The sequence below is a fragment of the Varroa destructor genome, unplaced genomic scaffold (genome assembly GCF_002443255.2).
Source record: "Varroa destructor unplaced genomic scaffold, Vdes_3.0 BEIS01000004.1, whole genome shotgun sequence".
NCBI lineage: Eukaryota > Metazoa > Arthropoda > Arachnida > Mesostigmata > Varroidae > Varroa > Varroa destructor.
Genome location: NW_019211457.1, coordinates 4346877 through 4374411, shown reverse-complemented (window position 1 = coordinate 4374411; position 27535 = coordinate 4346877). Strand labels below are relative to the sequence as shown.

Here is a 27535-nt window from a genome sequence, read left to right as displayed (position 1 = left end):
ACAATATGGCGATTGCTCTATGCTTTTCGTCTCCAGAACTAACCGTCATATTCTATTTTGACGCTGACCGTGGAGACCTAAAAGGTCATGTGGCGGAACAAGTTGGCGGAAGTAGCATGTCAAATGTTTAAAACAGATACTGTTCTATGCGTAATGCTAGTGAACGCGCCTGAACTCAGGAACCCTAGAACTTCTAAACTATTAGTTCCGTTAATTTAACACATAAAATTTAATTTAACATAAAATATTTCGTATACTTTACAATGTAAGAAAAAAAAATATAACATGGCAAAGGTTGATACTTGACACGTTAGTTTTTTTAGATGCAACTCTCATGCGATTATGTTTTGGGGATTCCTGTGCTCACTGGGAGAATGCTATTCTTAAAAGGTGTAAACACGTTTTTTGTAACGTTTCCAAATTTATTTTCATTACAGAACAGACAATGGTGACAACCGCATGTGTAACTTACTCTTCGTCTGTCCGGGAGTTGATTCCATACTTATTCCACATAATTGATAGATAACGTACGATCCATATGAAAAAGCACGAAAGAATCAATTATGTTTTTACCTATTTATACAAAGTTTTTACTTACCTTCTTGTTCCGGCGTGTCTTCTACCATTGCCATTTGACGGTAACGAAGTTCTCGTTGTAGGCGCTGTCAGCACGATGTCAGCACGCCAGGAAATCGCCCGGTAACAGCGTGAATCTCACTGAATATTGACGAAATGTTCTCAGTTGGTATAGTAAGTATAGATGATACACAGAGATCTGTTAACGCGACATAGTAATATTGCGGCAAACATCACACGAGAACGGCGGCGGCGACTACGATACTGTTACCCTGTAAAATCAAACATGATCCCCTTGTTACTGTTGTATGGGCATAATTATTAGAAATGTTACAATTGACACTCGGTACACTGTCTATTATCTCTTAGCTTAGTTCTATATCCGACGAAGGTTTCGACAGGCGCATAGACGCGGACCCGTCGAGGCCGATTTGTGTTTACACAGGAATGGCAGGCCTCTTTTCTGTGATTGATACGTTTTCAACTGATCGTCCTCACCGTTAACGAAGCCGTTACAGTAGGGACTAAACCGCGTAAATATTTTAATTGGGCTGTGACATTAATAGTTGTGTATGTAACATATTGTATAGTTTGACTCGTGGCTTTGCGACGTTGTCTGGCGCGACCGTTTTTCGTATCACAATTGCCATCTATCAAAAAGACGCGAAACAACAACAACAACAACTTCGAGAACGATGGTAGCGACACACAGGGCAGTGGAATCACGTGACACCCGTTATATAGTTTATAGTAATGTTTGTTATGAACCTTCGCCGGCCCTTTTTGAGGCCGTACGCCGCTGCATCCAGTAAATAGGATCGATTGTAGAGCAACGATACAACTCATGGGCGGCCAAGGCTTACGGATCATGCCAAGTCAGGCGGAGCATGGAGAACGTTTGTTACAGTCGTTGTGCAGGCCGCCTATGAATCGCTGTCTCTATGAATGGCTGATGCGGTATGCGTATGGATATCGTCTCCTCATGAACCTGTTCTACTAAAAATTTTAGGATATATATGGCACTCGACGACATGTTGCTTTGCCAGTACCCTGTACTCAGTGTGGTCTCCACTGATCTTCCCCTCGCTGTTTGTAACCGAAGCCTCTGTTCAGGTACCAAAGTGATGCGTTTCAGTTTCACTACAACGTCTCCTTAATGCAAATTCGGAAATTTCTACTTCCCATCATATAATTATTTCGAGTTGGTCCAACTCTGCTGATATAATACACGCACATAGCTGTGTTAAGCTATTGGAAAAACAAAAACACGCCTCCCGAGCACTGAGCAAACAAACAAACAGACACGACTGCCGAAGACAATTTTACCTCAAGGCTCCTTGATACTTGTTTGCGCGCACTCGAGTCCACCCTAGTCCACAATCTATTTCCTTCTAATAAACCCTACGCTGCCCTCCGACAGTCCTGACAGCTCTTGCCGTTCTGATTTTCTCATGCTGTCCTGGATGTCCAACAGGCACACCTCTTCCGAAAATGGGAGTGGCCCCGTCAACGGCGAAGATGACTTGTTCCATCCCGACAGCAGCTGCAGCTGCAGCTGCAGCTGCACTAGCGAAGTCAACAATGCTGGAAACCACCGAACGCCTCTACAGGCCCCCCCTGCGCTTGATTTCACGCCCCCTAACCACCGCCGCTGCCACCACGACTGACATGCCGAGGTCATTGACATTGAGTTGGCATACAGACAGACGGAGGGACGGGAGAAACACACACAAATGCATATTTAGTAAAGAAGTACGGGTCTCCTTTACCATCTCTCACTTTCACGAGGTCTCGTGGTGTAGTGGTCAATACTGGAGATGGTATTCAAAAAAAGAAATTATTGCTAGTCTTGGGCCTTGTTGCCACCTTTCTCTCTAAATGGGGCAGCGTGTGGACTCTTTGCAAAACGTTCTGAAAAGCTTGGCAGTAACGCAATGGGCGGTGACACCAGTGTCGACAAGCAGCTGCTCATTTATAAGGTCGTTGTCATGGGTTGCCTTTTCTTCAATCGTTCCTGCTTGAGTCCTTTAGGGCTTTGTCCTCTTGCCTTCTATCTAAGGCTGACTAAAAGGCAAAGAGTGATTTTATACGTTTTTTAGGTGTCTTGGTCTCCAAAACGAGCTGATCATCTATCTTAACTTTCCTTTTAGACTGCCCAACGCAGACATTCAGACTGTAGGTTGTAAATGGCTAGGTACAAAGGTATCAACGGTCTGGATTTTAAACGGCGTTTCGGCTACCCAGCCGTTCTTTTGGTAAGGGTGTCCATAAAGTAAACTGTAGAGGAGAAATGTTGGCTGGTAGAAAATGTGGATGCATACCGGTTATAGCTCCTCATTGCCTTGTTAATATCACGGAAAACAAGAAGCAACTAGCGTAGGCGTAGTGTGCACTGTTTTCGTTGTAAAGCATTTTATCAAGCCGACATTCACCCATCAGCGAAGCATTCGTTTTAGTTGAGTATGTTTATCAGACTTACATTTTAGGTGAAACGCTAGTGTTCACTACGTTTTCGTAACTATTGTATCTTCTTTGAAGCTTCGAAGACAAGCCAAGTGATGATTAAGGGACGACGACCAATTAACTGAGACGACTTTGATTATATCCACTAGTCAAAATGGACGTTTTCGAACAGAAGTTGACCAAACGCACACGTTTCGAGTCACCAAAACGAATTATTGACGGGCTGACCACGAGCTGACCAGGTGGCAGCCAAAACGGTACGTTCGCTGGCTACTGCCAAGAGCGCAGTTAGATCTTTTGCCCGAGCGTAATGTGTCGTCTTCAGTCCGCGCGGAGAAGTTGAGGATTGACGCTGACCGGTCTCACTGGAAGTAATTCTGATGCGGCGGTAATTTGTGCGAAATCGGTCACAGTAAATTTGCGAAGGATGACGATACGAAAAGCTCAGAGGCTTCTAGCCGTACCTACTACGATGCTAACTCATGCCAGTGCTAAAAAACTTCGACGCATATTGGTTTATTGTTTACCGCCTTTGTTATTTCTGTCAATATAGTGCGGCATAAGGCTACAAGCTTAACTCGTATTCGAAAAGATTTTTAGCTACTGTTTACCATCCAAGTTCCGCCTCGTTTAGGGCATATACGATAAATGACCAGCTCAAATTAGAGCACAGTAGGAACCTCTCACTAAGCTCATTCGTCGGTATAAGTACAAACTCGACACGCCATGTGGGTAACAAAGGAGTGCCCTCTAGTCAAGGATATGAGAGCTAGCTGTGTTTGACAACTCCTTTCATACTTCGATTTCACTTGACCGTAATAACTCATAGGACGAACACACGTCCGATGACACCCACTCTAAAACCGGATCACGACATCGTACTCCTCTAATGGTAATATTATCGATCGACTTCAGGTCACTTTCTCGTGAAAACACACAAAGAATGCGTAGAACAACAGCAAGAACGTGCTTTCTTCCAACACTTTTAAACGCAGTCAACTAACGGCTAGCTGAGCACAGCCCTAGATTCGCTAATAGTTTTGATCGTAGAGGCAGCGCCAGGACTACGGCTGGCTGTTAAGCCCACTACCATGCAATAGCTCTGCCAGTCTAACGATTCCAGCAATGGTCTCGGCTGTCCAGCCGCAGTTAATTCAAGCTTACTCTCCTTCCCGTCGCACGCGACGACACTCACCCTCAGCAACCGTTTCGGACCAGTCCACTAGTACTCTAACTATTTATCGGCTGTCCTACTTTCACGTCATGATGCGCATGGCAGTAAGCCGCCGTCAGCGCATTCTACGAGAGCTGGCTTCAGTGTTGCCCTACCGTCCTGCGGTACGCCTGCTAACAGATAGCATCTGCTATAGGTAGTGAGTGCACTGTACTTTGCCAGCGCGGTCCCCTCCCTGCCACTAGTGCTGCTTTCTTGTCCATAGCTGTTATTGCTGCAGCCGGTTTGCTCAGCAGCCTGCTGCGGCCGCGTCTCTCGGCATTTGTTCGCGTTTACGAGGAGAAAGTCCAAAAACAAGAGAGGGAAGTCCGAACACACAACACCAGCGACACGGAACAGCGCGGCTCGCGAGCAAGCTCAGGGACGAAGCAAACTACGAAGGGATGGTGTTGTGGAAGGGGACTAGCGGTAAAGGGAAAACTGACGAGCCTTAATGGCGGCAAAGGAATAGGCGGCGGCGGCGGCGTGGCCACGGCCTACCAACCACGACCCAACTGCGCTAACGAACTGGGTGAACTAACTTGATCCGTGTCTAGGCGGGATGAGTATGGCCAGTTTGGTTAATTGAGCTGGTCCAATGCCGGTAGCGAACAGTGTTAAAGAGCAGTAGCGGCCGTAGCGGCAAGAGAAAGCCAACAAAAGTGCTCTGTTTGGAGGGGAGGACTCACACGCTGGTGGTGAGGGTCGCGAGTCGGTGCGAGTTGTTTGAGCGCCATGGGCTCGACTCACCGTGACTCACCCTTTGTTGGAGTGAGGCACGGAGCTGGGGTGGTTCGGGCACGTAAGAACGCTCTTGGTCAGGTCATGTTTCTTGACGCGAAATTTTACAGATCCCGTCAACTCTTTACAGACTACTACAACTACTATTACCACCACCACCACCACCACCACCAATATAATTTTAGTTGTCACAATTACCATTTGATAAGTTCGATTTGAAAAATCTTATTACCATATGGTTATGGATAGTAAAATCTGCTAATTTCGTCATACAGGGTAACGCAAAGGTGTCTTGATAGTTTGAGAAAGTCTCCTGACAGTTAGAACGTCTCTATTTCATGTTGCAAAAATGTGAGTTATTGAGAAAATTTAATCTCTTTGATTAAGTCTGATTTTTCAAATGTCATTTAGGTTATTTATTTGTGTTTTAATCTCAAGGCTAACATGGTAGAAAAGAACGTGTCTTGCTATTGCATTCAGTAAGTAGTAAAACGTAGAGTAAAACAGCAGTCCGACCATCGTGAGCATTATTACACTCCACTTCTATCATACACCCAACATTGATCTTCACCGTACCATGGGTACCATACAATGAAGATAACTATTCGATTATATCAGTAATAGACCCAAAAGGACACTGATAATATTTGCCTTTGGCCGCATGTTACCGCTTGGCTGTTGCAGTTCTTTTCAACGATAAAACTAATATATATGTTATTTATTTACCTTGATATATTTTAGATAAAGAAATATTGTTTTTATTGTTGTTCATCATATTGTTCGAACAACCTTGTATTACCTCAGAATTAAGAAATAACCATTTTTCCATCTTAGATTCGTTTAATCAACATTTTCTACAGTGGTAAGGTATACCTATTGCTTTATTTACTAGCTATTTATAGCATGTTAGATACTAAGAACAGTTTCCGTAATAGTGCAATGGGTAATAAATAATGAATTTAAATCCGGCCATGTAAATACGTCACTTCGAGCTGGAAGAAGCCAGGCGTCTACCAGAATGCGTAACGGCGGTATGGGACGCAATACTGGAAATGATCAGTCTCCGACTGCCTCGAAAAGTCGCATGTTGGTGATACATGTGTGTCAAAATAAGGGAATTCATTCAAATTACGTTCAAGCTAATGATAAATTACCATTAGGTATTTATTCGTTATTACCATTATAATTATTATGATAATTATAGACAGAGCACGATCCAGGCGACAAGTCCGCAGGCGCATCGTCCTAAATTTACTCCTTTCCAACGAGTCCATTCCTCTGAAGTGATATCTCCCTAAAAATTATTCATATATTTTTATAGAAAATTTACAAGGCCAACACAATCTTAATTAGTACAATAGGGTAACAGGCTTACTACACAGGCGATCACGAATATCAATTTCTTCAGTATATCTTATGGAAATAAGCAGCTTAAGAGAAGTTTTATTATTAAGGTTCACGCAACGTGTCTATATTTTTTCTCTAAAATCTCATTATAGTGAAGTAAATCATAGTTTTCCCTCCCTCGGTGACCTAGACCTTGACACGTACCCCATACGCAAGCTTGTTGTCCAACTTCGTAACGATGAATCCAAGGATGAGCATTGCCGGATACACCACCGACGTAAACACGAATCGATTCAATCTATGCTCAAAAATGATCTGTTTGTAGTTGAGACTGAAACAGTCACCAACGGATGATTCAGTGTCATATAATGCCAGAGTCGAACAAGGTATCTTCATCGTCATAAGCTTGTATTAAGTCAATTACATTTCTATAGATGCTATTTTACTACTAATGTAGCTGCAATTCTGGCTATCTCGCCCACGCTTAGCTAGAACTTACCCATCGAACGACGTAATTACGCTGACAATAACAAGGAAATAAATAACCATTTGAAGCAGCTGCGCTTGACCACCCGCATTAGTACCTCCTGAGCCGCCGAAGATACGTTTTACCTACGGTACAGAGAGTATACTTATGGAATAATATCAGCTACAACTTATTGTTGAAATAGAATGAAGTTATCGTCGGCCCGAATCGCAACTCAGCCCAACGTTGTTTTAAATATTCATGTCGTTTACTCCTGGTAGAAATGCGTTCGCTTCCAAGTTAGCACAGGGGTTCTTGAAAGGGGTATATTTTTGTTTATTATATATGTAACTTACCTCGTCGTCCTCGGCTGAGAGCAACAGCAACAGGAGGAATAAACAAAGTCCTCCGAGAAGCCCCTGGGCCGTTCTGCCCGCACGGGACAGACATGATCCGTACAATTCAGATGGAGCCAACGGCTTTACGGCCACCGAGCGAACCATGGAAGCACTGCACGGTGGAGGTGACGGTAGAGGCGCGTTTTGACGTTCTTTAATAATGAGAATGGGAGTGAAAGGTCTGAAATCTCCATAAGTTGCTGCTGAATCTGTCACTTGTTACATAACTATTGCACACAAATTCGTGCGACGAGCGCCTTTTTGCAGGAATTCATAATAACAACTAAACTTGATACATCCGGCCTTCATACGTATTTGTCAAATCAAACAAATTGTAATCAGAATGTGGTTATGATCTCGTCTGATTATATCGTTAAATGATTATGATAGGCAAGAAAACACAGGACAGAAAAGTATTATGGAGTAAGTCCTACACAGGTTATGTTGGGGATAGAGCGCAGGTACTGATGAACTCAAACATAAAGAAAAGCGATACCTGCGTAACATTCAATTCCAATTAGATCTGAAATCCTTCGCTGACGATGGCTACTCACGCGTGAGGAAACGGTCAACAAAAAGTCTCGAAACGAACGCTTCATTATCATTCTCATGTTCTTCTGATACGGCTCGTGCTTCGATTGCATCCTGTTCGAGCTGAAGGCGGGTCTCGGATACATTGCTAAGCAACTGAAGGTCACTTGTGGGTCTTCCGGTTGAAGTTTGTAGGTCGGACTGCTGCGTCATCTGTATAGAACGTTGTTGCACTTGCTGCTGGTGTTGTCGTTGTCTGTCCATTCTCACCAAAGCTTTAGCCTTTTGCACCGCTTCTGATACAATTCGCTGCTCACCTATCAAACTCTAAGGATTAACAGCAAAAAATATAGAATATCAAATCACGTCGAATTGTTAATAAGTACTATATCTTAACTATTGTTCGTTTAAATCTCGCTTGACAGGTGAAGATTTATTGTAAATACAAGGGATACCAAACGGTTCATCCACCTTCGGTTGACTTCGAAAGGGCGTTCGATATGAGAACATCGAGGGACCGGATTCTGCTTAAGCTCACTAAGGCAAGAACTTTCTATAAACTCATTGTACTCATCGCTTTGATTATACAGGAGAATGGCATTACAACATAAAATGAGGTGATGGAACCGACTTCCTTTCAATAGGTGACAGGAACCGTTCAGGGTAATAACCTCAACTTTTTACTTTTCTCAGTCCTTCTGAACGATCTTCCAAGCACCGAAAGCGGACAGCACGCATCCACGAGGACGGATTTTACGCTCTACGGCGATCACTTTGCAGTCCATGGGACAAATCGCTCTGAGGTGACGTTGGTACGCCGACAGCAGCACGCAATGGACGTTGACCTAGAAGTCAATCTGGGCAGGATAAAGTTTATGAAATTTCGAAAAACGAGACCTCTAACAATAGGTGACACGCTCTGGCTGCATTCCTCGCTTTTGAAACATGTGAAGCGATTTCGCTCCCCTGGGCTGATGATGATCTTGCTCTAGGACTTGTTGCACTGAGCGTGTAAAGGAACACGTTAGAGATGCATCAGTAACGAGCGCTGCCGAATAAAAGCCATCGCTCTTTTTCCTGAAGATGGCGATACGCCTCTTCAATATTAAGCCTACACTATTGCCCTCATATGGCATCACACATATCTAAAAGAGCTTTGCGGAACACGTTCCAACCGTGTAGCCTGGACTAGAGAAAACCTGCCTTTTCCAAGAGAGCTGGACCTGTATACTTTCTGCCATAACCGGCATGTGAATTTGATTGTGAATGCGGGTATATCTGTTAAAAATTTCGAACACTAATTTGGCCTATAAGTAGTATGCCTTCTTATAATTCATACAACGAACGGAGGAATGAATGGTTGAGGTTGACACGGAAGCTTTTTTGCCTTCGGTGCTGTGGTAGCGGAACATAGAAGGAACCCCCCCCCCCCCCCAGAACGAAGCGACATGTCATAATCCGCTACGCAGTGCATAGGTTCTATCACGTTCTATGTGCTAATCAATAGTACCATGGGCCGAGTTAAACCTGCACCTGTGTATGCGTCGGAGACCATTGTCCGCGGTACCACGTAAACTCATGTCCAAGAACACCTTTGTTGAACAGCTTGGTACAGAGTAAAAATGCGTAATCATAGCTCTATGCGCCATGTATTTTACTTTCAACATTTTTATACTATTTTAGAATGCTTTTATATTGGATAAGATACCTGGCAAAGGTTACAATAAATAAATGATACCAAACATTTACTAGATGAAGCACACAAGCTAGCTTCGTACAAACAATGTGTTATCATCAGACCGAAAACGTGCAAACAATGTGCCATATTCTCTAAACAACGTAAGTCCTAAAATGATACAGCTACAAAATGGATCTTAGTTGTAGAAACGGTGCTAATGTATTTTAAATCATGCAAAAGCCATTCTGGTCCTATCCTAGGTGTTTAGGATTTACGGTGCTGAACCGCCTGCTGATAGACTGCACTAAGCTTCCAAGCCAAAACTAGCAAGTTTCTTATTTAGTCGTCAATAACAGACGTATGGCAGGATTTAATAAACATGTTAAACAGATCATTGTAAGTTAGGCGCAGGTAGATTGCCATATATGTATATATCGACATGCATGTACGGGAATACCTTGGCTCCTCGACCAATCGCAGGTTCCGCAGCAGTCGTTTCGCTTGAAGCTAAGGTAGCGTCGTGCTCTTGAACCTGTTCATCCTGTAGCTGCTGCTTTCTGTTACCGAAGCGAAACTTATTCCAGGGCTTCTGTCCCTTAACTGCGTCTTCTGATGAAGCAACAACCGAATCTTTCATGTCTTTTTCTTGAGAGTGAGCGTCCGCCCGATCAGAGTCAATGATGCGTTCGACCTCTTCATCCTCGGCGTCTATAAATCGTCCGAAAAGAATAGCAGTGATTTGTCAGCTGCTTGGGCCCATCGAAATCTGAGACCCCATGTCATATCGTGAATAGAAAAATATTCCCAGAGAATTGGTGGGGAGAGCCGGCAAAGTGGGCAGCATGCAATGTGTGCTCATGGTTCTTGCGGTAAAGATATCCATCCGAATAATAATCGCCCACTTTCAAGGACTTTCGAAAGCACACCTAGGCGCTTAGGTTTGATTTAATCTTCAGGTTACAAGTTGTTATTGCCTTTTCGGAAAGTTCCGAAGGCCAAATCGCCAAAAACCAGTATTACTGGCTGAGATTTCTTACAGGTTTTTTAAAACAACCTGTCTATTTTTCGACTGACAGCCTGATTAATTGTAAAATACGAATAATTATTATTATTTAAATTATGACTATAGCATCTAGGAGGTATCAGAAACGACGAGGTCGGGTGTGATCGTCATTTTGCCGGAATTTTGCAGAATACGATTCACTGTAATCATTTCACCGTACAAGCTCGTATAGGAAGTGATGATGCCAATGTTCCCTGTCTATGTTAGGGGCTCTCTTATCCTAATTCGATGTGTGCTAACACCCATAGTTTGCTCGCAGCTTCACATGCATACAATAATCGATTCGTTGATAAAAAAGGCTTTTTGCAGGGCTAAAGCACAGGCAAAATATGTTAAGCAGGCTGACCTTAATGTGTACCTAATTAAACGAAGTACACTCTACGGGTGAAAACCTTGTTTTTACCGTAATGGTGTTCGTCATCCTGTTGTGCCGCCATTGGTTGCTGCTGCTGTCGTTGTAGAGCTTTCGTCTCATCGACTTTAATGTCCTCCAGGGTTTTTTTTCGCCTCCATGGAGCTCCAAACGTTCGACGTCTTGCAGAATCGGTAGCCACAGTTTCAACGAACTTCCTCTGAAATAACGCATTGTCAATCGTTTATGTTTTCCAAATATATAAATATTATAGCTATTGAAATTTGCAACATTCAACAATATTTTTATAGATTTGATCAGCCAACATATTAGGTTAGAAAAAGTCCTTGCGCTTTATCTACTGATAGAAAAGAGCACATTTTTTATTTCTGTGTTCATGAGATGTATATATATATATAGATATATATACATATATATTTCCCCTCATGGTTCGCCAGAAAGTAGCAAGTTTCGTGCCGAAAAGATCTTGCAACCATGTTTTGAGTTGTTTACCTGTACCGACGGTTAGGTCATGAAGGTTATTGTTCAGTATATGAAAAAGTTGAAAATCCGTCGGCCCAACATCCAGAAAGTACAGCGGGTGCAAGTAACATAAAGTCTTCAATTGCAATTTCAGTAGAGCAGCTTTGACGATGTTCGCCGTTTGCGGCCTAGCGTTATCGTGGAACAGAATGACATGCTCTCGTTTGTTGGATGTTTTCCCTCAAATATCCTAATTGATTTGGCGCAATTAGGTCAAGTCAACGTTTTGATCAAAGGTTTGGTTCAGGCCTCTGCGGTCCTACCAAACGCAAAGCATAATCTTTCTTGGATGAAGATCTGGTTAGATCCTGGCCCTTGGAAACATCTTGAGACATCCTGTTTAACTCAGACAGTCCAGAAAGTGCCTAAGCTTCAATATCTTGTAAAAATCCAAAGGGCTTGAGGATTTTAATGTGTAGCTACAGCTCGTCTTTTTGGGAGTTGTCTGTCGATCTTCACGTGGTATTCATCAAACTCAGATGGTCGGCCGTAGCGGAGAACATCATCTAAATCCAGAATACCATTTTTAAGCTTGTTAAATCACTCATGAGCGGTCGTCATGCTTCGGCAGTCCTTACCAAACTATAAAGGATGGACCCAATTTGCCGCTTGAGGTTGCTAAAGAAAGGACGAAAAAGACTTTAAAAGTGCAATATCTGCCATCCCTTTCATTAGTGTGGTCATCCGACTTCTTCAGAAGTAAGAGAGGAACTGAGAACTAGCGGAGGGTAATGCAACCAAGTCCGACCGCCTGTACTGAGCCTTACACTCGGCTCACACCAAATTGCTTCGCCCTAATGGTGTCCCATCATACATAAAAAAAAAAAATATTATTCGAACGCTCTTAAGAAAAAAGGAGTATGGTAGCACCTCTGCACATAGACGAACTTAATGAAAACAAGCTTTAATGATAATTTTCTTTTCCAATATTTCTATAATGGCCTAATAATATAATATAGCGACGTACCTGTGCAACATCGTAACCAGCTGATATCGGCTCAGTGCCCTCCTCAATGTTTTTTGCTTCACAATGGACGCTCGCCATTGCCTCTTGCGCTGGTGCAGAGTTCCTTCCACCTCGGAAGCGTGAAATGAATATTAGGCCTTTCCTTTTGCCCGTCATCTATATGAAATGCAATAAAAACACACAATAAGGTTTTAAGAATCTTTAAGACCGTTGTGCTCCAGAAGCTAATCTTTTAAAACCTTCGGAAATCAGAAAATGTACAAGTAAGCATTTCTTAAAGTTATGACTATAAAACTTCACGATGTATAGCATGAGCGCAGTGCTACCTTTCAATATGCTATAAGGTACTGTAGCTTCTCATAGTTGTAAATTGTAGGTTATAGTCATACTATAGGCAGAGAGCTAAGATGATGACATTCATCTCAAGTAATAAGCCAATACTTATTAGCCTGTGGGGAAATCCTATAAGAAACAAAATAAGCCTTTGTTTTTTAATACTCGCTAAAAAAAAATATTGAATTTTTATAAGAACAATGATTGAGGACACCAAAGCAGGTTATAGTAGTGACCAAGTTGACTCATGGAGGTGCATCTACCACCGTGAAGCTGGATTCCAAAGGGCGTATATTTCATGTATGATTTTACTATATGATGTGTCTTCTAATCAGATCATAACCATAACGACCTTCGGAGAAGTATGTTCTAAAATATTTTTCGGATTGTCTAGCGAAGTTTTTTTCTGGATATACAGTGCATATATTATATTTTATAACTGACTTACTTCATTTTAATCGTTAGAGGGTACGCAAGTAAACAAGCTGCGCGGTTTACAATATTCTACGGACTGCGTAAATTACAACTTTTCTCTAGTGTTCTTTTGCCACTTGTGCCCGTACTAACCTCTTGTCTAGCGGAACATTTGGAATCATCTCTCCCTTTGGCGGGTCCCAGGTCACCTCTGTCGGCTTGCTCCTCGTCAGCCTGTGCAGTCTCGCTCATATTTTCTTGGCCCGGGGATTCTTTTTCCAGGTCCTTTTCTGATAATTTTCCCCGATTTTTTTCCAACCTTGGGAAAGAAAACCTCGACTTCCTCGAAGGCACTCCGACCTGTACGAAAAGCATACTTTCTATGCAAAATCCAATATGCATATCTAAAATTAAATTTTTTTAACTTAGTTAAATTTAATAGTTAACGACGTTATTACATGAATGTTTCGAATTTTACGTCTGGTATTGCTTTGATTAAGTGTTATTCGGATGGCTGGTCTCTTGCAGCAAGAAACGAAGTAAACTTAAACCCGGGTTTGAACCTCGGCCACCTCATTTAGTATCCCTTAGTTCAGTGGGTGAGCCTGTTACTACTCCATCATAGAGAAAATTATGTTAATCTGATCCCCTTGAATGATCTCACGTCCGTTCATAAGTGGTATTCTATTGGGTAGCCGATATCTTCAAGCTAATAACGCAGGTAATGGAGACACCTGAGTTGCACACAGCGAAGCACGCTTCACCCTATACACGGTGTTTTGTAACAGATAAGTATCTAAAACACTTTTTTTCAATTCCAGAACTGTTCTAGTGTTTCAACATGCTGTAAAAATAACATGAACATACCTGATCTAGGGCTTTTTCCCCGTCTATGTCTTGGCCACTTTTTCCCACACCATCAGCGGCTTCTTGGGGCTGTTGGTCAGCTTTGTTGGGTGGGTCACTGTCATCAGCAGCTTCGTCCAATTGTTGATGTTCTTGGGTGTCCACCTGTTGTCGCTTACCCCCGAATCTTAGCCGAAATCCTTGTTTGACTTTTGGAGTAGATCTACCAGTTACTTCCTAAAAAATGGCAATTTGGTTCAAATATATTCAAATCGGTAAGACGATTTTTGCAACAGCGTCACTTTACTACAGCTGTCAGTATTTTACAAAGAGTCAGTCCCAAATGTTTTTATACCTCAAACGTCACCTTCTCTTACCCTTATGAGTTGTAATTCCTAAAAGAGTTTGCCAGAGCTACCTTTAACATTTTTTAACTAAACAGCATTGATTTTCATTTCCGTACAAGAAGAGCCTTTTATTTTGAAGAATCTTAGAAAAATCTAGCAGAGAAAACGATTTCTCCAAGAACATACCTGACCTCCACTATCCTTAGCACTCTCCTTGGCAGCTTGTTGCTGACTTTCGTTGCCTACCAGTTCCTCCAGGATTGCTTCCTGTTTTTTCTGTTCACCTTCATCACGAGACGATTGCTCCTCAAAACGAATTTTTCGTTTAGAGCCCGGTTCTCTTGACTGTTGAGTTATCTCTTCCTTAACTTCATATTGCTCATCTTCATCGTCTTCGTGATGTCCATAAAGGCCTGATAAAGTTCCCGCAGGACGCACCGGAGGAACCCGCGTCGCGCTAGCGCCCTTCTCGTAATCCGCATCATCTCTAATGCTACGAACTGCGCTAGAGAACAGACGAGGGGTGGGAGTTGGTGGCGATGGTGTAGTCCTCTGCCTATCAGGGCTGGCCATACCGAAAGTCTTAAATAATATAAATAAATAAATCGATGAAGTTTGCGTGAGGCATAAAAATCAAAGAGGGTCATGCACTTGACGTTGCTCCGTGTTGTTTGTGAACCACATGAAATACAGAACATAGAAAAAGAGCATAAGATAAATCTACAGCAGTTTATACTTATATTTTGTCTAAAATTGGCAAACATTTCAAAAAAAAAATAAACGCGTATTATAGAGTACGTAGGCTCGATTCTTATGCAACGTACGCCCTTTCGGGGAGTCGGTTTTTTCACATCTCGAGCTGATGATGGTGGTGGTGATTGATGTTCGTTGATCGACTCAGTTGAATCATCGTGTAGTTCTTGCAAAATGTCATGCACGGCCTGAAACAAACACGTGTCTTTCAATAGGTACATGCAGCTGCCAAAAAAAATCATCAAGGATACACTTTTCAATTGCAGTAGGGAAAATCGAACAAGGCTTCACAGTCAAGTGTCATTGAATGAATCGTTTTTCCTATTGATATAAATAGAGGATGGTCCAGTTACATGTCAGTCAAGTAGGACTGTTGCAAGGCGAAGCGTAAAACGTACTTTATTAGCATGCTTTTTCCCTTCCCGAAAATAGAAGAGAAATAAGAAAAACTCTGCAGGTTATTTTGTTTTCAAGCTGAGAAAGCGATTTATCGATGAAAGATGGTAGTGTAGTGAGTAATTATGACACGGAGACAATAGGGGGTTCGAGCTTGACTACAGATTGCCCATACACTATACGGCCAAAATATTGGGACACCCTTAGTAGGTGAGTGTTGATGCAACTCTAGTGACAGGCCGAGATTACTGGTTCACCATAGACTTTCAGCGCGTTCAGACGCGTTCTGTTTAAAAAAATGAATTCTCGCAAATAATTTAGTCGACATTCTCTACGACTTTTACCGCTGCCAGTACTTAATATTGGCTTCCTGCTTTGGCCTTATTATAACGCTAATTTTCTGAATAAAAATAATCCTGCTAGGAAAAAGACACCCTCTTGCGGTAGAGTACAATTATCCATAGGTATTTAGATTTGCAATTAAATCGTACTGAAGCCGACGTTTCATTCGTTATCGGCATAGTGAGAGCCTCTCGTCGCAATAGCCGAAGATCTCCTTTAGGTATCGGTGTTACAGGATCTCCCATAGATTCGTTCCACTCGCGTTCTGGATGATAATCATCTCGTAATTCGTATTACAACTAATGATTAAGTCACAGTATTAGTTGCTCGCTGGTCATTATTGATCAGCCCGAACGTTAATCTTCCTTTATCGTGTTTGGGCTTGGCCTGCAGAAAGCAACGTATAAAACCGTCTCCTAGCACAGAGTTTTTCCACACTCTGCCTAAATATTGCCACAAAATCACAGCACTCAAATTATACACGGTTATTTAATGAACGCTAGTAGGTCCGATTTAACTGAACTTGTAACATACAGGCATTTGAAAAAAGGCCAGGTCCTACAAAGCAGTCTCTTGGGTCAGAGTGACATAATTCGGTTGAAGAAAGTATAATTGTATAGGAACAAGTACAAATATTTAAGAATACGCCTGTTTAAGAGCAAATGAAAACACAATATTTATAGGTCCTACGATGACCTGTAGGGCTGTGAGCATTAATGCCTGCTTGTATCAAAGCGGGCCCTGTTGCTAAGGTAACCGTTGTGATCTAACAGACCAATCCGTGCCTGTCGATTAGGCGGAGGGTCAGGCTCTATTCGACGTCTATTAGAGTAAGGCGGTCAGGACATGAGATATAGGACGGAAAGTAGTAATACGTAAAAGTAAGAAGAATAATACGTAGTTATTACAATTAGTACTGACTATTTTCAAAAGAAATACATTCCTAATTCAGACAAAAAGTAATAAACATCAGGAAACTAGGTAGTTTGCAGAAGTTTGTGTTGAAAATAATACAATGAATTAGCTAGCACAAGCTTAATATCTGCAAAGATCGAGCCCTGTTATGACCTAAGTTTACGCTGAGAACAACTTACAATATTTCTCGTATGTATTTCATGTGTTGAGAACGACGTCTAATTGTTAGCTTCAAAGACAAAAACTGTCCCCGTTTCTTTGTTTTAAATGAACTTGATTTCCTGTAATCCATGACTGTTTATGTTCGTTATATAATTACTGTTGCATACATAAAAATTCGTGCCATACCATGCATCGTGTATTACATAGGGGGTTACCTGTCAAAGTCCTCTGTTAATGTACCACCACGGTTTTAAGAGATCAATAACGGAAAATAACCAAGGATTTCGATATTATGCTTTTATTGTTGTAATTATTTCTTAATTTTTCTCATTTACTATGTACAATTTAGCAAACAAAATATATATATATATATATATATATATATATATATATATGTATATCGCTGTCAAATACAACCAACATTGCTTTTGGCACAAATGAATGTTTAGCTAGCTGCCTGCAACCGAAAAAAGTCTGCTTATATTGGTCCAAATCTATTATAGGTAGTAAATAAACTGCACAAAATAAGCAAATAACTCTAATTTTCTGTCAGACTTATTATAGGCCTGCACGTGTTTCAAGATCGACGATTTCTAACTTAGTACTTCAACGACGCTCCAACTACCGAGACTCGAAATCATTACGATATTGAGACACATACTGATAATAACAAAAGAAAAAACTATTTAAATCCTGTTTTCACTTTATTATGATTTATTACGAGGCTAAGTTTACGTAACATTATTTCAGACTAAATGATTGCTGTTTCTCTATGATGGTTTTTGCTATAATTTATAATTTTTGGGTATTAACAAGATCACATCTATTGATTTATTTTATTATTAACTGAACTAAACTGGTTAAGCTATGGAAATTAATTGGGGTCAGAAGTGTTTAAGTTCCTGTCGAGGAGCTCTTCATCCCTGTAACAGATATTTGCCCTTCAAAATTTCAATAAATAGAGCACACAAGAAGGAAACATTAAAGAGTGGCTCCAAACTTTATCTGTGGCCATAACGAATGATTGAAGCGTTACGTCCCCATACTTTCACGGATTATCCTATCGTCAGAATTCGTTTGAAAGGTAACCGTTAAACTGACGCAAGCGGGATGATTGGGAAAACGGTGTTGTTATTCGTTCAGATGTGACGACTGCGAGTGTGATGGAATCGTCCGCAGCGACAAAACCCTCCGCTATGAGGTCCTGAAGAGAGACGACCCGGCCGCCAAGGCTTTGTGGTTCCTCACAACCTCGATTTCCCGCCTATGTTGCAGAAAAAAGAACCGATGACGACCAGTTACAACATCCGAGATGAAAATTAATTCAAGTAGTTAACCCCTGCTGTATACTTCATGAACATCACAAAATATTAAGTTATTCTATGGTTTTCTTTTCGTTAGGATCGTTAGCGTCAGATAGTGATTTGTCTAGGCATTTGTATGGTGGTATTGTTATGTTTTTCTCGGCAGAACTCGCCACTCGCAGTGACGATATTGCCCTAAAAGGCAATATTACTTATGTATAGCGTACAGACTGATACACACACGCTACGATATGTGGATTGGTTCACTAGATGTCTTGTAATTCTATTTTAGGTTCGATTATATCAGAAATATGTTGACCAACGCCGATCGGCAGTTACACTGTTACAGGTGGTTTACCACGACCGAAAAGGCGATGCAAAGGTAGGTTAAGCCTTGCAAACGTGAGGAAGGTGTCCTTCGGTGTGCCTCGTTCACTCTGGAACTATCTAAAATTCACTCATATGAGTTTCCTTATGAGTTTAATTGAAAACGATCTGTTCTTGAATGTGTGTGTGTGTGTGTGTTTTTATTAAATGAACAGAAGTAAATATTAGATGGAAGAACTTACAGGTCTCAAATAAAAATTTGGATGACGGCTGCGCAACGCGTCGAGCACATGTTGCTTACTAAGCAAACTGAAAAAAATTATATGAATTGAATAAGAAATTGATTAATGCATTGACGACTAAAGCTAAATAAATATATTTTTATTTGTAGTAAGAGCGCCTTCTCGTACTCCGTTCTGGATCGGAACAACGTTATTATAGAGAATGATTATTTAAATTTTTACTTTTATTTTACAAACGGTTAGGTTTAGTGAGGGAAGTATGAGAAGATGACCTGTCTATTGGTTACTCAGACGTAAACAAATGCCATTGTTTTCGAGACAAACCTTTTTTTTTATTTTATACAGAAAGAAGTCCGAAAGTTATCCTATTAAAGTAAATGCGCTTTTCACACTGCTTTCCTTGCAATTGGTACCCTTAACATTTTAGAAATAATCTATAGCTTTGAAGATTTTGAAAGCTATTCAAACTGGAACGCAAATTTAGTATGTGGGCAATAAATTATTATTTTTTTAAATAAAAAAAAAAGTAGCTTCAAGCAAATAAAGCGGTATCCATTTGTTAATGTATTTCTCAGTGCAGGAGAGAAGTTCAGCTGCATCAACGAATGCACCTGGACCATGTCCGCCACTTACGTGTCTGAACATTGTCCCGTGAATCTCATCATTCGCAAAGGAACTTCCTCAACTTTTCCGGCCAATTTAAAATGTACGTTTTCTGACGTTGCCATCATAAGAGATGACGCATACTTCTATTTACTAGTTTCTCAATAACTTTTTTTTTTCAGCAGTTTGTTGGTGCTTGTTGTCAGTAGAGGTGACAATCGATCGTTTTGCCATGGAACAACAAGTCATTGAATATCGTTGTATATAAGATTCACATGTGATCCACTCTTTATTATCGGTGATCAACCTCGTTAGATATGACTTGATTTTATTGTTGGGTTTCGTAAAGTACGTTCGAGTAAACTATCCTTCGTCAGTTCATGTGGCACCCAATCAAGCTTTTCTTTTTCTAGCCTAGTTTGGTTTAAACGTGTTTTGCGGTGGGTGCTTACTTCCCTGAATATCTCATAGTTACCCACGTGTCAGTCTTGCTCAACTTTCGCAGGACTTCTGCGAGCCTTTCTTCGTAATTTGTCGATTGCTACAAAAAACAGGTTTTACGTGGAAATTTCTAGAACGAAAATGACAAAAGCATCTCTATACCTTTTTCCGATCCATAGCGCATATTAACAATAGATAGTAGAAAATTGTTATTTGTACTTGTGCTTTAATCGTGCTAAGGTTGTAAAGTATAGCAATGTTAGTTCGCTTGTTCTCACAATATTCAAATCCAATGACAGCCATTGCAATGGTGTTAGCGCATCTATTGCTGTCCGATACGATGCGACTGGTATGACCTGAGCTATACGACTCTAAAATGACCAAGTTTCTTTTCAACAACCCAATAGAATGCTTGACACGTATTTATCGGCTATAAAGAAATGAATGTAAGAAAAGCCGAATGTATCTCAGTTACCTGTCTTCGGGATGTACGATCATAAGCGCTATTTCCCCTCTGTACGGCCATTCCAGGTTCATGTTGACTCGGGAATCGGCCCGGAAAGCAATGCGCATGGCTAACCAAAACTGTTTGTCGCTAACGTTTCGCTCGAATTGAGCGTGGAGAATTGCGGGATGGCCGGAATGTGAAAGACGGAATACCTTATTGGGGATGGTCAGCCCAAAATGATCATTCGTACATCTAGTCAACATAATGATACGACAGGAAACAGGACAAACACTTTACTAATGGAATCACCACAGGTAGCAGGTTCTAACTAGACATTAGATTTCACACTTGTTAAGCCGATCGCTCGGTACCGAGCGATTTTCTCTACGATCACGCACTACCTCTGATGAACTAAAGCCTCAAACCGGTAATCTGCAACCGAGATTGTTTTGCCTCCCTTGAATTCTTCTTATGACGAGGCCCAAATATTAATCAAAATAGAACCAATTGAAGAGAACTCAGCTACTACCATTAATTGGCGAACTAGAAAGTAAAGGAAGAAAATAGCAAGGGAAAGCAAAAGAAAGTAAATCAATGAAAGTCATAGGTGACGCCTGTGAATCCTCATTTTTTCTGTGTTTGTTAAAGAAAGCACCATATTGTGTATTCTAATAAGGTATTTGGCCTCGTACAAAGGAACGATTGACTACTCTTGCAGGCTGATTTGATAGCAAAACCTTGCTAGGTAGGTTTACTTGCTTGTAGGTTACTCATACGCAGGTAACTGAATTATTTAAAATAAGCTCATTAATCTCAGGACATCCATCTCTTGTGTTTAAGCTGAATTCAATAAATTTAAAAGTCCTAATTATAAAATAAGAAAGGATCACAAACTTCAGCGTATCGCGCGTGTCACTAACGGTTATGTGAAATGATTCTTCAAAACTACTAATTACCATAATTTCTCTGCGCTAAAAAAATACGGACTGGATTTTACAAATGTAAACTCACATGGCTCGTGCGAACGGATACAAAGCGTTATTATCAATTAGAATGATCAATGCCTGAATATCCTTTGGCATACTCTATATACCTTGTAATCACGCTAGTTTTGCCATGTTAAAAAAGCTATGCGCAAGGGGGCAATTGACTGAAGTCATAAAAAGTTAACCATCGCTCCAATGGGATTAACTAATACCGGTCGAAGTCTGCGGCTGGGATTACAACCGATGACACTTTTCCGTGTCAAAATAATAATCATTCGCTCTGGTCGGCAGATAAGCTGAATAACCAAATTAGCCATGTTGGGATTTCGGTGACTTCAGCAGAGAGAAATACATGGTAATGATGTAATGTTAACCGAATCTCTATTGTGACAGAAGTTATTTATAGTGGTTGACCACAATAAGGCTGTAAAACACGGCGGAAAAAGCGGACTGGGAAGGTCTGTTTCTCACATCTTTGTTAGCTAGGTAGTTAAGGTGCTCAGGACAATCTATATCTTGTACAGATTACTTAAGGTTGAACGACCTTGCGAATTGTTGCCGCGAAGCTATGTCGTTAGCGCAAATATTTCGGTTCCCTACGACGTGAACGTATGTATTTCTAAAAAAAACAATAGAATAAAAAAGATGTGCTCTGAACGTTAAGGCGAAAGAAGTACCTTTCGAGATTCGTTTTAATCTGCGAAAATCGGACGATATTCCAGAATGAACGCTTTATATTTAGGCCGGCTGAAATAGATAAAAATAACTAAGGTTATATATATATATATATATATATATATATATATTTTTTTTTTTTTTTTTTTTATAATAAAGATAATTTTATACCAACCAAAAGAATAATGTTTTTGAAAAATTCTTTTCTCACACATGTGCATGACATAGGGCAAAGTTTGTAGACGTGACATGAAGCAGCAGAAGTGACCAGCAGATATAAATATATGACGATAATTAGACATGGAACGCAAACAGAGCATCCACCGACAGAGTTCATTAAAACTGAGTTAGATAATTGCTTAAGCAGGCTTTTGACACTAGGCATGTACATACTCTTTAAGTATTACATACCAACCGAATTCTGGGTTTCGCGCAGCGTGACTGCTAGCGACGCCAGGACATCCTGCAAAACGAAGATACCCATAGAGTTGATTGTACAGCCTGCATCGGACAAACGGCACCCCTTTTGCATTTTATCAAGTAATAATAATCATCATATTGATGCGATCATCTACTCGCCAATGCGTTTTAAACATCATACAAAAGGAAATTAAATCACGTTTGAAATTTACTCTTGTCAAATTCAAAAGCATTGTTCGCTGATATTAACGACTAATAAAAGCTGCAGATAAATCATTTAGCTTAAGCTGCGAAAATAATCTGCGCTTTTTGCAAATTCGGGGAGGTGGAGGCTTCTTCCCCTCGATTTTTTTATATTCATTAATATGCATTTTTTCGTATTAGTCGAACGACCGTATTTTTACGTCAAGTACGATAACTCGACGTACTTCCTTCAGACTAATCAGCACCTGGATACCGTTGAGTTGCATTTGCATTTCAGAATTCTGTAGATTTGGCAGATCAGGCTGAGATCGCCGTGATTGAATCCTCATCGCGAGTGGAGGTTCCGAGCAGTGTCGAAATGGCGAAGCAGAGACATGACGATTGAAGCGACACTGAAGTGTATCGTAATAGAACACGGAATTAAAATACTTTTTATTTTTAGAGGCAGACTTGGCTCGTAATTAGGTCCGTCCATGGTACATGGCCAAATGCATCCGAAGTGAAAAGTATTTTTGTGTATACAATATTATTTATTTGTATAATTTTGCACCCTGTATCTTGGGTAGAAACGTTTCTGCATTTTAAAACAGTTATATAGTATGCTCTCCCGTAAAAGTCCCGATTTATGGCTAATCCTGAGGTGTGAAGTACCCTATGGGTAGTCGTGGGGATTGGGAATCAGAATGTCTGCGGTTCGATGTCCGTAGGCGCATGAGTGGGGTTTGCATTTCCAGAATTACTATACTTCTTAATTTTTCTTTAAACCTTTTTTAAAACTTATATACCTTTTAAATTGTTATTTTGTTGCCTGCCGTTGACGATAAAGAAGACTGTGTGGAGCTCATGAAATTTTTACGTAGTGCTAGTAGTAGTAATAATAATGATAATAATAATAATAACAATAAAAATAACAATCATACGAATACTAATTATCATCATTAGCAAAGAAGGCACTGACATATGTTTGGTACAATCTAATATCAGTCCTCATTTTTTTGCGCTACTAAATAATTATGCAATTTTTTTCAGCTGGCCGACTTTCGAAACACCTAACTTCAGGCACCATTTCGAGTGCGCCGGCAGGATGCGCCCGTTCCGATGAGCTCTCAGTGGAGCGTGGTAGAGTCAGTGTTCCAAATCGCCCAATTCGGCCTCCACGCACGGAACCACCTGTAGAATATGGCCGTGTGCCATTCCCTCTGCCACTAGCGGCAGGTGCACAATTATGGGCAATCTGCTCAACCGTCTCCTCCAGGAAAGCCAAGTGCATTGCCAACTGCTTCTCCGTCGCTTCAGCAACCGCATCCTGCAGGGACAAGCCAAGACGCCAGAGGTCAGCGCTCTCTAGACATACCTGGACAGAAACGGAAACATAGCAAGGCTTCAAGATTATTAGGCCGTGTGTAACGGGTTAGTCAGGAGGCTATGTTCGGCAAACCCTGCTTTGTCTTCATAACATGGTATAGTAGCGATCTGTTCGCCTAGTAAACTCAGGAACACGGCGGGACGAAACGGTCTGGGTTCGAAATCAGGCGTACGATTCGTTTTGTATTATGGGGCCTGCCTAAAGCAAGACCTTACGCCAGTATATGACCTAAGATTCAGACAATTTATTTACTGTGGTGTGTCCGGCAACAGTGACTGCTTTGTCTCCTACTGGCTGAGTTTTCTTCGTGCGCACGTTTTCGTGCAAGTGCACAGGGTGATGTCGCCCCATAAAGACCACTTGCCTAACCCACTGTTTAGCTGTATCTAAAGAACACTGACCAGCCATTCCCTGTTGATCATCGACTACTGACTGACAAGGATTTTATTGACATTGTTTGTCGCTATTGGAAAATAGGTTCGGTGATGCATATAGCCCAGTATATGTATGCATTTTACATGTACGTAAAGAATTTTATATGGGGCTGACATTATCGTTTCGTGTAGATGATAGTCTTGCAAACTTGCTTACGTGCTTAGCTAATTTTTACTGCTATTTAGAAAAAAAAACTGAAGATTGGTAGATGTCCTATTGATCGTAATCGCTCATAGACCATGTCCCAGTGACGTGGGCCTCCCAGCAGGCTTCCTAACATGGTTAATCGTCCAGACAAAATCAATGCAACCTAATCTCGCCTCCTTTAATCGCAAACGTATGCGGAAACGGCCTTTTAATGCGGCGAATGCCGGCTAAACACACCAGAGGAAAAAACACCATAAGCTCATTGCCGACGTTATGGAACGCTTACATCTCGATTAGGTCGCATCGGATGAAAAGTTGACAGTGACGAACGTGGTCCTATAAATCTCCATGAATACATCTATGGAGAGTAAAAGAATATATTACTTCCCTGTAGAGAATGCAGAGAAAAATCACTGTCGACAGAATTCATGAGCGTTTCGGTTATTCGGGCAGATCGAGTGGCACTCATAGGTTTTCACTGAAGTAGTGGCTAGTGTTTGTTTTATTTTGGTAACGGCTTATGACGCGTTCATCGCACTTGGTGATTGGTCTTACCAAGGGTGTGGACGGTGACTAGTAATAAAATGCTAAACACAATATGGATAGTGACGGCGCCAAATGTCAAGCGTGTTGTTAGCTATATATAGCTAAAGTTGTCAATTTATCAGATAGGCATGCGATAGAGATGGCTAAGATCAACCTGATAATTCTCCCTTGCAGGTTTATAACGTTTATAGTCGATTTCGCTGGTGGGCATTTCAGCTACAGGTTCACGCGTGTAAGTCCTGATCCTGGATTAGCAACTAACAGATTCGAACAAGTGTTAATATCCGTTGAACGCTTTATCTATCATAGATGGATACTGCGTAACGAGTCATTGCGTAATGAAAATTCAAATAACAACAGGAAAGTGCCGAATAATAGGAGCTTAGTTCAACAGAAATAATGGAAATAGAAACTCATCATAGTACGTATATAAAAGGTATGAATACCCAGCACTATGAACAGCTGAATTGATTTGATATACATAAGTCTACCGTATGAACGTATTGTTTATGAAATACGAGAGACAAACAAAGTGTAGTCGATCATATAGCTCTTACAACTGTTTTTCTGAAAAAATATGTGTCTTATTACAAAGATTTTCTGGTTCGCGCATATATAAGCGTATCTAATCAACGAATGAAATTTGGTCAGTAGACCGAATACAAGCAAAGCACAAAGTTACGAGCTACCTGTCTGACGATTTTCCATAGGTCAATGTCGAACATAATGAAAACAACCTTAAATGACTATTAACTTGCTCCGCGAACTTAAAAAATTGCTGTGAATTATTCTATATCGTATTTTAGCTCCGTCCCAAGTGCTTTACGGGATAAATCGAAATTGTTTTAGGCTTATAGTTTGCATACAAACAGCTTACACTGAAATGGGCTATAACACAGTATAGATTAGCTATGTATCACCTACAACATACGAACAACTTTAGACAAAAACGCTTTTCCTTTTAAAAGTTAGTCGTCTTTGAAACAGTTGCTACTCTACTGCTCAGCTGTTTATATCACGAAAAACTAGCTAAAATTCATCCGATACGAGATTACAGAGTGCAATGGGGGGTTCTTCTATTCTAGGCAGGAAACCTATTGTATTACCGTACCCAATCGGACGTAAAGTAGGCCCGTTTCTAGAGCTTCAAGAATCCTTACAGAAAAAAAAAAAAAAAAAACCATTCCATTCAAGTAATATGTTACTAACTGTTTCATCTTCTCGCGCGAACCGAATCTATGTCAGGCACGTACCATGGATGGAAGAAAGCTGGCACTTCGGCACTGTTCGTTGATATGCGTAGCTAGGTCGATTCGAGGTAGATGTCGGTGACAGCGTCGGCATTCGATTCTATCAAAATCGCACCCGTCCAAATGGTCAACAATCTCTTGCAGGGTACCCTGCATACTGCAGCCATGCGTCCTGTTCAAACATGCGGCCCGACAGCTCATAAGAACTGCCAATTCGGTGCGCACCGCTCTAGTGCGAAATGACGTTCCGTTCCCGTTAAATGTAAGTTCTTTGTTGTCAAGGGGACACTCGAAAAATCGAGGCATGCCAGAGCTGCTCTGACAGCACCATTTGCAGACGAGGTGACCGCAGCTGAGTTCAAAGAGTATAGGCACGAGGCTAGAACACAGTTGGCAGAGGACATTCATAGGAGGTTCAAGGAGGTCAACATGACGAGCCTCGAGGGGGGACTTTGGTAGACCACGGATTAGAACCCCCAGCATGGTTTACTGGAGCGAGCGTCGATTCACTGGAGATTAACTCTCTGTACAAGTGAAATACAGGCAGTACCGCACATACAATTCAGTTATGGGCTTTACACATAACTATAGACAAAATTGCACAAGGAAAATCCAAATGACACAGTAACTACCACACAGCGTGCACAAAAGAGCCTTATCCAGGATGCCCCAAAGGAGCTTTCGGTAAGGACAAACAGAAATACCGATTCCTCTAGATGAATGACTTGTTGTTAGGGTTCAGCCAGCTGCTTGATTTCCAATTAAGATATACTTTATCTAGTTCATACGTTTTTTGCTTCCACCGCCAATCCATTACCGACACAATCTACAAACCGTATGACAAGGAAATTGTATAGATCTTATCAGTAACTCATAGTTACGTACATCCATAGTCACGTCGACAGCCAAAGCTCTCAATAATTTCCCAAACTTGTTGAAATGCTATTGACTAAAATACTGACTGCACTTGTCTGCTAGTCACGGTAATATGATGAAAATTGTTGTTGCTGTTGTTGTCGTCGTCGCTGTTGTTCTAATTGCACAGAATCGCTCACTATGAAACATCTGCTGTCAAAAACATAGGTAAAAAGCCGTATCTGCTGATGGACTGCTCACCAATTTGACACTCCCCGAGAGCCACGCCGAAGTGCCCGCTTCAGTATACAACATACGTGGGTGTCTTGGACGAGCTGCAATACGGCCAAGGTCGTGTGAATCGTTCTAAGCGGCCAATAAGATTGAGACACCCGATAAATTGGTGAGTTTACGGTGGATAAACGGAAAATTGACCGCCG

General features: G+C 41.1%; 3 protein-coding genes and 1 long non-coding RNA gene across 12 annotated transcripts in view; 1 reads left to right on the top strand and 3 right to left on the bottom strand.

The window, feature by feature from the left end:
- Positions 1-739, bottom strand: part of LOC111248732 (uncharacterized) — a 36085-nt gene extending 35346 nt beyond the window's left edge. Inside the window, exon 1 of the mRNA XM_086988881.1 lies at positions 599-739. Coding sequence (XP_086845007.1) covers positions 599-632 — 34 coding nt within the window. The 5' untranslated portion in view covers positions 633-739. The remainder of the gene's footprint in view (positions 1-598) is intronic.
- Positions 612-9535, top strand: LOC147755755 (uncharacterized). The gene is made up of 3 exons (XR_015327570.1): positions 612-750; positions 8161-8277; positions 8429-9535. It is a non-coding gene; the product is annotated as an uncharacterized LOC147755755 (long non-coding RNA).
- LOC111248733 (uncharacterized) lies at positions 6122-16501 on the bottom strand. 3 transcript variants are annotated; one of them, XM_086988877.1, is made up of 13 exons: positions 15919-16501; positions 15103-15219; positions 14465-14860; positions 13953-14168; positions 13239-13445; positions 12339-12494; positions 10880-11048; positions 9871-10121; positions 7759-8062; positions 7163-7356; positions 6840-6952; positions 6545-6671; positions 6122-6287 (listed from the first exon to the last, which is right to left on the bottom strand). In XM_086988877.1, exons 1-13 carry the CDS (start codon positions 16012-16014, stop codon positions 6192-6194), a joined length of 2442 nt encoding a protein of 813 aa, XP_086845003.1. In that variant the 5' UTR covers positions 16015-16501; the 3' UTR covers positions 6122-6191. The 3 variants fall into 3 exon arrangements, with proteins under 3 accessions (XP_086845003.1, XP_086845004.1, XP_086845005.1); XM_086988878.1 differs by lacking the exon at positions 15103-15219; XM_086988879.1 differs by lacking the exon at positions 15919-16501 and having other exon boundaries at positions 14465-14928.
- Positions 16502-17531: 1030 nt separating this feature from the next.
- On the bottom strand, positions 17532-27456 carry LOC111250120 (uncharacterized). 7 transcript variants are annotated; one of them, XM_086988884.1, is made up of 8 exons: positions 27357-27456; positions 23551-23850; positions 22721-22888; positions 22284-22335; positions 21875-21944; positions 20239-20463; positions 18720-18786; positions 17532-18110 (listed from the first exon to the last, which is right to left on the bottom strand). In XM_086988884.1, exons 1-8 carry the CDS (start codon positions 27408-27410, stop codon positions 17913-17915), a joined length of 1134 nt encoding a protein of 377 aa, XP_086845010.1. In that variant the 5' UTR covers positions 27411-27456; the 3' UTR covers positions 17532-17912. The 7 variants fall into 7 exon arrangements, with proteins under 7 accessions (XP_086845010.1, XP_022660591.1, XP_022660595.1 ...); XM_022804856.2 differs by lacking the exon at positions 27357-27456 and adding an exon at positions 26244-26723; XM_022804860.2 differs by lacking the exon at positions 27357-27456 and adding an exon at positions 26244-26723 and having other exon boundaries at positions 22742-22888.
- Positions 27457-27535: the final 79 nt, after the last annotated feature.